At 48.3% G+C, this 12,616-nt stretch overlaps 1 protein-coding gene across 3 annotated transcripts in view; it reads left to right on the top strand.

Moving 5' to 3' along the window:
* The first annotated feature begins 1,204 nt into the window (after positions 1–1,204).
* LOC112452770 (netrin receptor UNC5C-like) overlaps positions 1,205–12,616 on the top strand; it is a 33,441-nt gene continuing 22,029 nt past the window's right edge. For all 3 annotated transcript variants that reach the window (XM_025013160.1, XM_025013162.1, XM_025013159.1), the window contains exons 1-2: positions 1,205–1,703; positions 11,252–11,491. In XM_025013160.1, coding sequence (XP_024868928.1) covers positions 11,410–11,491 — 82 coding nt within the window. In that variant the 5' untranslated portion in view covers positions 1,205–1,703; positions 11,252–11,409. The remainder of the gene's footprint in view (positions 1,704–11,251; positions 11,492–12,616) is intronic.

Here is a 12,616-nt window from a genome sequence, read left to right as displayed (position 1 = left end):
CTACCGTGACGCCGAATCCACCCGCAGACATAAATTGACACCGACAACGTCGAATTAGGTGCAGCGCGGGTTGTGGGGACCGTCAGATTGGTACAGGTAAAACTCACCGCGCGCGTATTCGTGTGCCCCCCAGATTCCGCGGGTACATGCACATACCTCCGCGCGAGCGGGGGTTGAATTTGTGTTATTAATGGATTTGTTTGCGGTACCCCTGCTTCTCGACAATCAATATTTATTTATCGAACGTAGCGACAAGTACGGCCGTGTCGCGCGGCGAGCAGGGAGAAAGAACGGGATCGGGGAAAACGAGAAGAAGAACGGAGATGGGCAAAGGGGGACATCGCAAATAAATGGTCAGCGTATTTATTTGGTGAAAAAACAAATTTATGCGCCGGCCAAAACGGAGCGGATTCTATGCTCAACCTGAGCCCCGCTGTCAAAGAGAGAAGGATAGCTCTCCGGTTTCCTAGATTTTTGGCTTTTTCCTTTCAGACCTTTCTTTGCTCAAGCAAAGGGCGGCAAACAAATGAGAAGCGGTTTTCCTCTCGCTTGATGTACGACTTTCGCTTTCGGTCAACAGTTCCGTTCGCCCACAAGGTACCAATTCACTAAAGTTTTTAGTACAAAATACCAAACTACCGCTCTCCTCCAATAACAGTTACTCGTGGTCTTATCATACATTTCTAACAAGTACGCATAACCATCGAATGCCCCAAAATTTGGCCCTGCGGGCTCCCTTGAGTAATCGGGAAACAAACAACCTGGACAAATATTGTATCACGCGAGGGCCACGCAATGTACCACGACAACCAGATAGGATGAATATTTGACCATGTCTGCGGCCATCTCTCTGTACACGGAGAGGTCCGTCTCGTGCGGCAGTTCGGACGGTACTCCACAGCATCCGCGTGTACAGGAACGACTGCAGAAACGGCATTCACGCTCTCCCACCAGCCCACTCCTCTCCTCTTAGCTGCCTCTCCGCCTCCACCGGCACCTACACCATCACCGGTTTCGCCTCCGCCGTTACTACTACCGCCACCACCACCATCGCCGTTCACCACCACCGCCACTACCACTACCGCCGATATGCCTCCACCACCGTCGAACAACCACCACCACCATTACCACCACGTTCGCTCAGCACCGGCGCCCGAGAGGCGAAGGGCCCCGAGGTTTCTGCTCTACGAGTCAGTTGGCCGACATGAGCCGCGCGTGCTGGGGCTCCTGGTGTTTATCCGCTCTTAACGGCTAATCCCGAAACGCGTACCCTCGTATATATTGGGACGTGCGCGTGCACCGTACCGTACCCGTGAAACATACACGAGGGGTGAAAGCGACGTTTTTCACAATTCGTACCTGTGGGGAGAGGTTTTTGACGTTTCGAACTACGACGAATTCGGGCTCCAATATTTTTGAACGGTGCGGATAGATTACCGGTGACGGAGGGAAATCGGTGTGCTCTTTATGCGCTGTCAGCGTCGGATACGTGATACGGGGATCGAGGTGAAATAGTTTCTCACTCTAGATCGGCGAACGAATACGTATCTCTCGATGGTCGTGGCGGCCGGGACTAAAAAAATGACGTTACGGCGCGCGGTGTAACGAACTTGCAACGATGATGATAACGCCAGTGTCAGTGCAGTGGGGTTAAAGTGCCAGCCGGTTTATGGATAACCACGGTTCGCTGATTGGCTTCACGAGTAAGTGATATCCGACGTTAAGTTGCGTAATGCGTCGTGCAGCCGGATTTTTCTTGTACCACGTCGACCCAGGAAATGTGTCCCGATAACGTATGCAAAGTAGCGCCTTTACCCGAGACGCGAGCAGAAATGTGGTAGACGTTTCGCTCGTAAAATGCTGCTGCATATGGATGATGACGCAAATTACTTTACAAAACTGCGAAATGGATTAACAAAATAGCAAAGGACATATTGCTCCGATTTTGTAATCGGAGAGATCTTAACAACTTTAATATCAATTCAATATAAAGAAAACTAAAATAATACCTCTCCAGCAACTTAAAATATTGTATTTTACGAACAATAGAAATTTACATTTCTCACAATCAAGATGTTTCAATGCTGCAGGTCGGTCGTGACGTTTCAGATAACTAATCGAGATAATTCATTACACGCTCTCGAGGGACCGGGAATATTCCCGATTGATTCCGGTGGCTGCACATTTTCAAAAGCCCGCTAGGGACCGAATCGAAAGACGGACGTTTAACATTTAACCCCTGCGCTCCTGCTGGGCCACATGGACGCGTTCCAAAAGTCCCCGGGAGAGCCTGTTAAAAACTCACGTATCGTAAACTTGTGCTCGACGAGACGCCGCCTTATTCCCTCCCTGTGCGGCTTGTTCCAAAATACCGGTTGTTACCGATGCGCCGCGACTCGATGATCACTTTCCGATATCAACTACCGGATTTGCGCGGAACGGCTATAATCTTCGACCGCATGCACAGCCTGCCGTTGGTCTGGCAGGCTAAAGTACGCTTATATTACAGGTCTGCGCATTAAATGAATGAAGTCGTTGGAAAAATTACACGAGACGGCATTAACTAGGCGATATACGCTATTACTTGTTGCTTCATCGGAGCTATGTTTATATTCCTCCTTTATGCCCGCGGCGTGCGAGACTTCGCCGAGGACACGAAATATGTACGCGGAACGTTTACGGATTATTCTAAATCCATTTCAGTTTTATTGGATAAAGTCATATGCGCGGAGTCAAGCTTCGCGCGTAAATAAAATGTAATCGTACATGTCAATAAATGGCTCCCAGGCGACTACGGTAACTACGAGGAACATGCGCGCGAGTATTCGCGTAATCGTAAAATATCCTCCCATATGCGTCGAATAAAGATTTACAAGTACTCGAGGGCACTTACTAGGATTACATATACAGGAGCACGTTCTTCGGCCAGGACTCTTAATGGCGAGCAGTAAGTTGCCGACGATTTACGCCGGATACATGCCTGCATCTTTTACCAGAAAGCTTTAAAATTGCACTCGTACCGCTACCTACCCCATATTTACTCGGAAATACGCGAAACGTATACATCATAAGAGGGGGGAGAAGATCTCCGAAGGTCTAGAGATTACCAGATATCCATACGTGCGCGCAATGTCGATTCCCGATAAAGCGGCGCTATTACATCGTTAGATTGGCTGGATTGTCGACGGTGATTTGCAAAATGGTCGATTCAATTACAGCCCCTTCAACGGTATTCCGGTAGGACGATCATATCTATCGTCAGCGATAGATCAGTACGTTTGCGCGGTTATAACGAGGGAAACGACGCTGAAAGGACGGCATTATCTCGAACAAATCGATAACATTACGTTTCCAACTTTATACGGCATTTATTGACTGTGAATCTTTAGTCGTGACACTCACGAGCTCACGATCGCTCGTAAAGATCTCGCGTCTCTGTGACACGAGTAAATCATCTGGGATAGAAAACGCTCGATATATCATTGCGCACGCGTTCGTCGAACGTTCGTTAATTAATAACATGCTATCTCTTTAAATTGCGAAGGTAAAATGTATTAATTATATCAGTGGTGCTGTATAATTACGGCTTTATTCCATTTCGCAGAGTCATGCCCATTGAAATATTTTCGCGTACTACTGCAATGTTCACGGTGGGAACGTTAACTAATTAGACCGCGCGCATATAAATTTTGCGATAATATATATACGTAAAAAAGATACGAAGGAAGAGAGAATAGAAAGCGCTTCGCGATTTCTATCGCATCACAAAAATTCACCGTGCAACTAGAATCGATGGATCGATAAATACTCGATCTGGAGCAATCCGGTGACGCATGATTCCGCCGTTATAAATAACTTCGAAGCGCGATACGGAAGATCGAGTGGTTTCAAAACGATTACGAGAGAAACAGACTACGGCGGCTGACTAAACATTTCGATCGACCACACCGGTGCAGTGGTGTTCGGCGCGATTGAAAATGAGGGATCTCGTTTGACTTCATTGGAGACTTTATTAAGCGACTAACTCACGGCGATGATCGTCATGACGCGGAACCGTGTACCGCGTGGAAAAGGGTTCTCGAGAATAATGAAGTGGAACGCGCGCGAGGCGCGTTTTGTCGGCGGATCCCTTTATTTCTGCTTTTACTACATTAGTCGCTTTCTGTAAATACACCGAGCGTGACACGCGCGCGCTTCTTTGAATGTTCGCCCCGTCACCGACAGGAGTTTGCCTTTCAACCAACGTTGCCTTCCTCGTCGGTGTCGGTTCCGCTATCGACGCTAGCCGCGCTTTTAACTTCCGCTTTTCTTCGTGCAACAGAGGAAAAATAATTATATACCGGAACGGTCTGCGTTTCTTACAAGACGCTCGGTGGATTTTCCAGGCAACAGCTGAGGGCAACAAATTGAAATTATAATAGCACTTTCCCGTAAAAAAAGAACTTGATGAATCTTGATGGTAAATAAACGCTGTATGGCGTGAATGCTTCATGAACAAGACGTACAAACACAAATTGTGTGTATCTACTTTTCAATCTTAATAGCCAATTAAATAATAATTAATTAAAATTAGAGCGCTGTTATTTTTTACAATAAATTTCACGTATCGACCGGTGAATTTAAGAAGCCAATTCATACAAGAGCTTACATCGCTTCTCCCGCTCCCTCTCAACGTGCAATTTCAGCTCCATTGCCGTGTGCGCGCGCGCGCTTTATAATGCGTTCGTTGAAATTCTCTCCCCACCCATCATGAATAAAAATATCACGTCGAAATATTCTGGAGTGAAACTATTATGCGGGACCTACACTCTCGAATCTCCACGGGATCCGTGTAGAAGCCGGGCGGCGAGCCGCGGCCCGATACTCCTGACGGGTTAATACGCCATTCACACGCGATATTATTCGCGGAAGGTTACACATTCGTGCGCATTGGTCACGTTCGTGTCGGGTCCGACGATTTTACGCGAACGTCTATCATTTTACGTCGCCGTCATTGGCGTCTCGAGTACTTCTCACCCCCGCGACGCGCTCATTTCTCGAACTTCCGTTTTCCGTTCTCGCCGTACGACGATACGTTACACGTAGCCCCGGTCAAGAAGATCGCCGGTCGAGGAAGACAGGAAGTCTGCATGTACGTGCTGGGAGTGCGTGAACCGGCGCGGCGCGGCGGCCAGCCGACGATCGTACCCCGCGCTTTCCGTGCTTCGGCCATTAAAAACTCGGTACGGTCCCGCCTTATCTCGCCGTCAAGATCGACGAAGCCCGGGCCGCACCGCCACGCACAGCGCCATGTATCGCGGTTTCGATCGGAACCCCCTCGCGCAGAGAACAACGCCGTTGTTGCATTGGCTCGAGAGGACCCGCGTCATCGAAAAGGGGCCCACCTGGCACGCGCAGAGCCGCATCTGCGGCGGCCGATTCTTTCGGGGCCTCCGTGAGAACACGAAGTGCCTACCTGCTTCGGATGGGCGTACACAAAAGCGAGGCCAAAGAGAGCCCGGTGTCCGCGTGCGAAAAATATATTCACGCGTCGACGAATTTCGGCGCGGTGGCGAAACGACCGTGTCTTCGGTGCCGATTGCGCCGGCCGATCGATCGGACGATCGATCTTTAAGGGCCCACTGGTTCGGCTAACGGCGTAATCTGGTCGGAGAACACGGCCCGATACAAATCGAAAAGCGATGAGTAAGATTACCGATTGAACAGCAGATGGGCAGACGTTATAAGCACTTTAAAGGATTATTGATTGATCGATAACGACGGAGGGATAAATTCTGAAGAATGAATGTATAGAAAGAGGCAAAATGAGGATAATAAAGAAACGAGCGACTTCATTTCATTCAAATAAATTTGTGATGGCGAAACGCTTTTATCTCCCCGAAGCTCGAAGTATCGATGCAATAAAACTGCGAGGATAGAAAATACTGAAATAAAAATACCGTTTTAACGGTAGCTGCTATGTCTGTGAAATTTTAATAGCTCCAGGATCTCCAGACAAAGAGCCTGAAGAGTTTCTTACCAGTACCCTTATACCTTACCGCAGAGGTTGCGCGGGAGACGACGGAAAAGTCACGCGCGACGCGAAAAACCTCACGGAACATTCGCCGTAAACAACCGCGCGCCGTTTTCGACGAACTTTTACCGCACGCGGGATTTCTTAGCGGCGCGCAGATAAAATCGAGGAACTTCGCAGGCCCGAGAGAGAGGGAATATCTCATCGTTTTTTACACATAATACCCGAAGGCGCCGAACGTCTGAAAAATCCTCATACGCTCGCCACGGCGCGAGAGAGCTTCTCGTTTACGTCCGCCGATATATGCGCGGTCGAGGTGAACGGCGCGTCGTCCTCGTTTCCTCGTATCTCCCGGCTCCGTCGTATCGTGTGCATAGCTCCGCATCGCGGCGAGCTGAAGGAGATCCCGCCCGAGGCGATCGTAGTCGCATTGTACTTTATATTCATGCAAAAACGTCGAAATAACTTCCAGGCGCGGCGCGCTCGCCTCGCGTTGTCGACCAAAAGCCAGGGCAGGAACGTTTGATCCTCCATTGAGACTAGGGAAACATGCGCGCGCGCGTGCGATCGTCTCCGCGCGGGTATATTTTCAGCTGGTTGCTGCCGCCCTTCTTGGCGTTCCTGTTTGCGAGATGACTACGCGCAAAGGAGCCGTGTAGCCGCGTTACATAGCCGCCGCTCTGTGCGCGGGCGATGAAACGATCAAAGAGCAAAGGGAAGGTGTATTTCGGTGTTTGGTCGAGCGAGCGGAGCTGACGCGACGCGACGCGACGCGACGCGACGCGACGTGACGCGACGAGACGTCGAGGCTTTTCATCCTTTTCGCAAAATTACACCGTGGCTGCGTGGCGGTGCCCGATTTTCGGAATACCCTCGAAAGGTAGAGGCCGCGGACTGCCAAGCGTAGATCGGGAAACTCTTTAGCCGCGAACCAGATCCTTTGATCCGCTCCCGTTGTGGAAGTTGTAAAGATCCTTTGTATCCCGGATACCTGGAATCGTGACATCGTTGCTCGCCGCGCGCTCGTTTCCTCGCGCTTCTGCCTCGCGCGAGAAGTAGTCGCGGAGAGGTAAGTCCATGGATACCGCGACGCTTGATTTTACGGGTTGCACTCTTTTAAACCCCTCTCGCGCGAGACTCTCTTTGATCTCTCGAGTTATTACGCTTACTTTATAGTTGGAAGTCGAAGCACGCGCCGCGCCGGAGTTTTACTTCGCTACGCGAGGAGCGACGCTGAACGCGCGAGATAGTATCCTTGATACTCACGAACAGATAATTTATGTTGTGTATCGCGATCTCCTGAGTAAAAGGTCTCACCGTCGTGCATTACGATTGAAATGCCGTGTGTACAAGCGCGGGGAAATAATTTTCTCTCGTAATCCGATAGCATATCGCAAAAGTGAAGAGGTCACTAAGTACGTCGACGGAATATTGATATCGTGGAAAAGAAGTTCTTACTTTCCTAGTTGTATGAACACCGACGCGGCGCGGCAAGAATTCGTCCCGTTATAGGACCATTAATAACCACTAGAAATCGATAACTACATCGACACGTCTTCGAACATCTGCAAACATCTTTTCCGACAATGCAAACGCTTTTAAGCATGATGCGCCTCAAAGAATACAACTATAAATCGAATCCTCCTGCCGCAGGTAGTCACGTATTTGTACAGGTTCTCCACGAAATCGCAGGTTTCCACTCGCGCGGAGTCGGCCGCGGCGGAGTGAATCATCTCACTCTCGACATCTCGTTCCTCCTCTTTTTCTCAGACAAGAACGATATTTATATCTATATACGGAGGGAAAAAGAAACGTGCAAGCCGATACGATCGATCTGATAGAAAGAAAAAACCGCGATGATCTATCCTTGATTGAGGAGGATCCAGATCGTAGGCAGATAGGACTCGTGACCGATCGAGTTCGTGTGAACCTGCCTAGACGCATCTGCCCGTTGGCTAAATAACAGCCGGCGAGAGAAGAAGGACCGGTATCCGAGAGGATTCTACGTCGCCAACGAGCGAACGTTGTGGAGGGAAGACGACGTATGTGAGCACGAGGCAAAGACCAAGGAAGAGGCAGCGCACGCGGCCGAGGAAAAGAAAGGCGATATCCTCTACGTGCGGTCTATAAAGACGCTGCGAACCCACATCCCCGCGGCCGCTGCGCCGCGCTGCGCCGCGGGGGAGGTTGACATGTTTATTTCGCTCCGTAATCTTCTCGGATTACGTTACCGAGAAGCGAGAAAGAGAGAGAGGGACGAAAAATGGAGAGAAACGGGCCGAAGAAGGAATAGTCGGCCTTCGGGAGAAACCGAGTTCTGGATGATACCTGAGGCTCGACGCGTGTTCCAAAGGGATCCCTTGCGGTTGTCGGTACATCCTTGAGGAATGTTCGCGCGGTTTTCGCGGATTAGTTTCACACGTTCGTGATGTATACGATGTTCTGCGGGAACTGCGTTAACCCTTAAAGACTACATCTTAAGTCTCAACCATTTAAAACTTTAAAAATTGATGTTTTTTTACAATTTAATATTAATTATTGACAATTTTTCTAATTCTATTACATTCTTCAGTCTTTTCTACCCCTATTTCATATATAATTATTTAAGATTTAGTTGATTAGACGCAGTTTTACACGCGATCAAAAGTCCATATGCGAGATCCATATAAGGACCATATAGTCTTTAAGAGTTAAATTCGACGCGGAATGTAAACGCGTTCTGCGGAATGTAAACAGAATAAATAGAAGTAAGAAAAATGCAGAAAGCAAAATCCGCGTGAAGCGTACTCTAATACCTTAGTACTGAACAAAAAAATTCGTTCATTAAATTACCGACTATGACTATTAAGACGTTGGAATTTATATCCAGCGGACGTTTCCCTAATCCGGCAAGATAATCCTCGTTTATCGCCAGCAAATATTAGACTGGAGCGTCTAACTAAATATAAAATTTATAACCGCGTCTACCCTACCCGACCCATCTTTTTCCCACAAGCATACGGTATCATTCACCTCCATCAAACATTTCTCAAAGGTGTGACCGTATAATAAATTCGTACAATTCCTGACCCTTCCGAATCGAGAAAGATGAATCGCGTCAAGAACCGGTAGCTGAATCCTTTTGGCTAGGTCCAGTCCGGTCGCTCTACCTGTTGTCATACGATACTCGAGATGCATCGCGAAGACTCAAAGACCGCTCTCGTATCGTGCTCTCGTCTTCTACTTGTTAGGAAAAAGAGTATCATCTTTGCTCGCTTTAGTCGTGACGCCGACAATGCGTCCACATTGCGCCACAAGACGCGTTACGGTTCACCTAAATAAATACAACGAAAGGAAGAAAGGAAACGATAGTCGGCTTTTCTGGCTGGTTTTTTCCGACCAAATGGAGTCCGGGGACAAGCGGATTCGTGTCAATTGCAGTGTGAAATGCCATGTGGCCGTCGCGCGTGCAATGCACGGTCCCCGTCGAGTGTTTTAAACCTTTTGAATGGATAATACCGTGCGCGTTTATAAATTGAGTTCTCGTCCCGCAGGATTAGGACGAGCCCGAGATGGGAAATTTGTGTAGGGTACCGCGATACCGTGGCCACATAATGCGCGTATTGCGTAGACCTTCGCTGGATTATTCCGCGTCATGAATCTTCGAGAGCATTTTCGACCTGATGTATACTCTCGTGTACACGGTTCGCGGCGATGTTGCGCCAGCGGCTTCATCGATTTTTGAGAACCTATTCTGTTGACGGAAAACACGAAAACGATAAGCAGATTGAATCTCGCATGAATAAAAAATAAGATATTTGTTTGCGCAAAAATTCTTTATAAAAACCATAAATCTCCCAGCATGAAAAAGTTACAGTACTAAAATAATATACGGAGATCGCATGCCACGCACATATTAAAAATAATATTACATAACCTTAACTTAATTATTTCATAAAATATCGCTGCGAATGACAATTAAATTTTGTTATCGCGGATTATTTCCGGAGCAAAGCTTGGTAACGTGAGCACGGAACTTGAAAAGACTGCTTTGTACTTTTTTTTCCGCAACGTACTAAATTTCACCACCATTTTACTTTTATTCCATTGCGTTTGCTCACGAGAAAGCTGCTGTACAACAGCACTTACAGATGTAATCGACAACATCTAGCGAAAGACCTTGACGAACGACATTGATAAACGATCCCTTAGTCGCGTTTCAACTAACCGACTTGGCGGGATCGTGTAACAACTTGGTACTAACAAGCTTTGCATATATACGCACGCTAAGCGTGTTCGCGATCATACGTTTCTGCGCGAATTTCGTTGCATGATATGCACATATCGCGTGAATTTTAAGCATCTCGCTGGAAAATTTAAAGTATCGATCGATAAGCGAAAATAACTCTCGCGTAATACCGCGTTGTTATTTAAATAGAAACATAGGTTTACACGTGCAATGAATTACGTTGCTAAAACTTCATCGCTAATACAACGTGTTTCTCCGGTATTTAAAAGTAAACTCTGAATCCCGTTACGCGCAAAGTCGGCTCGAGGCACTAACGCCTCAAGTTCCGTGAAATGTTGAATCCAGCGGAATATATTGATAATTCCGAGGAGGAACCGTATTTCTCCAGTAGACGAATCGCGTTTAATAATTAATTCCGACGGTTATCGACCGGAATCCTTCTCCCCCCCCCTCCCGAAGAAACAGCAGTTTCGCGTTCGAGGGAGCCATCGAACTACGGGGGAAAATTACGCTCTCCCTATCCCTGCGCCTTGGCTTTCCTTACGTTCCTTTCACGACGGTAGCAACGACTGAAAATGAAGGCGCCGCGAAGGAAATTTCGCGTGCGGGAAAGTGTCTGCCGCCGCTGGAATATTTAAATGGCAAGGGCTGCCAGCTATGTCGTAAGTGGCACTCTCGACTTTCCTAACCGTCTTTTACGCTTTCCGGTAGAAACACAACGCCGCGGCGGCGACCTGACCGACGTTAAACCCGTTTCACCTCGATACTTCTTTACCCCGGTTGCGTGCGAGAGAGAATTTCTATTTTGAAGAGTAGCCTTCCATACATCGTACGTATAGCAACGAAATAGGTTGCTTTATCGTATTTCTCGAAATATCCGCTAAACGTAGCAGATATTTCATTTATTATACGTTAACCGTGTCTGCGAAGGATTACTTTCTAGATTATTTTAACTAAAACAAGATGATAACAATGTTGTAATCAAGCGTTCTTCTCCGTTTATGTTACAGGTGCGGGCTCGTATCAAGCCGACGAGTGGCCAGTGTCGTGTCGAGTGACGTCGAGTGACGGTATTTAAGTGTGACTCCGATCCGATCTTCTTTACCTCCTTTACACCACGTGCGAGAGATGAACGAATGATTGGACCGCGGTGATCCGGTGATACGCGATGAGGCCGAAATCTTGCTCGCTGTTCCTGTTATTTTGCGTCATCCTACCCGGAGTGGTGCGTCCCTTCACGTCCGGCGAAGGTAAATAAAAATTTCCGCGCCGCGCCGGGAGTAAAAGCTCCGGCTCCGTCGCCGCGGCGTCGTAAAGCTTCGGGCGGCAAGGCCGCGCCCGAGACAATCGAGGAAGAGAGAATCTCTCGTGGAAGATCGTTAAGTTCGCCATTTAACTCGTGCCGAGCCCATAATGACCTCTCATCCCTCGTGGATTCGAAGAGCCAAGCCGCGCGGGCCTGAGTACTCTCACTCGAGGTACTCGCGCCAAACGCGACGCGCGAGTACCACTTTACGCGCGAATTCTTCTGCGGGCACCCGTTTTGCGCGAGAGAAATTACTGTTATGTTGTAAATTATATTATATCGTTACGTCGTTGATGGAACGATCGCTGATCGCATTAATTTGCCCGAGGTTCTTACTCGCTCTCAGCACTTGTCGTTTCACGCATGGTTCTCTCGTTTCGCGGCCGATATATAGCTATCTTATACCGTGTTTTTAATAAAATCCACGCAAACGGTGACAAGTTACTTGAAAATATCATCCAGTTTATGCTCTGGACCACGATGCTCGAGATGAGACGTAATATACCGTGACTCGAATATTTCGCTAACGATCGCGGACGGGAAACCAAAACATACTTTTTACCAAGACATACTTTTTACGAGCTGCAGGAAGGGAGGTCGAGTATTGTAGTTATACGAGCGAACGCGTTACAGACATACGCAAGAGTATCCGCCGCGAAAAAGAGACCGAGAGACTGCTAATTATACGGCGAGGCAGCCTGACTGATTAGTCGTCGGTATAACTGGCCGGTTACATTACACCAGCCCGCTTTCGATGATGGATTACGCTCCCCCGGAGCTACTTTTAAGCGACCTCCTGGACTACGTGGAAATTCCCGCCCGCGCCGCGCCGTTCTTTCTTCAATCTTCTCCTCCCTCGGAGGGACACCGCGGCTAACTAATTAGCGCCGCTGACGTATCATCGTCATCGTCGTTCACGTTAACGACGGATTGTATCTACCGCGACGACGCGGATACTTCGGTCGTCTCCGTGCGCCCAATGCGCGCGAGCGTTAACGTAAAAAGGGCGCGCGACAATCAATCTCTGTTAACTCGGGACAAAAGTAAGTATCGTCCGCGACGTCGTCGT

Source organism: Temnothorax curvispinosus, unplaced genomic scaffold (genome assembly GCF_003070985.1).
Source record: "Temnothorax curvispinosus isolate PA1 unplaced genomic scaffold, ASM307098v1 QBEX01003650.1, whole genome shotgun sequence".
Lineage (NCBI taxonomy): Eukaryota > Metazoa > Arthropoda > Insecta > Hymenoptera > Formicidae > Temnothorax > Temnothorax curvispinosus.
Note: the sequence above shows the minus strand (reverse complement) of the source record. Positions and strands in the feature narration are given on the sequence as shown.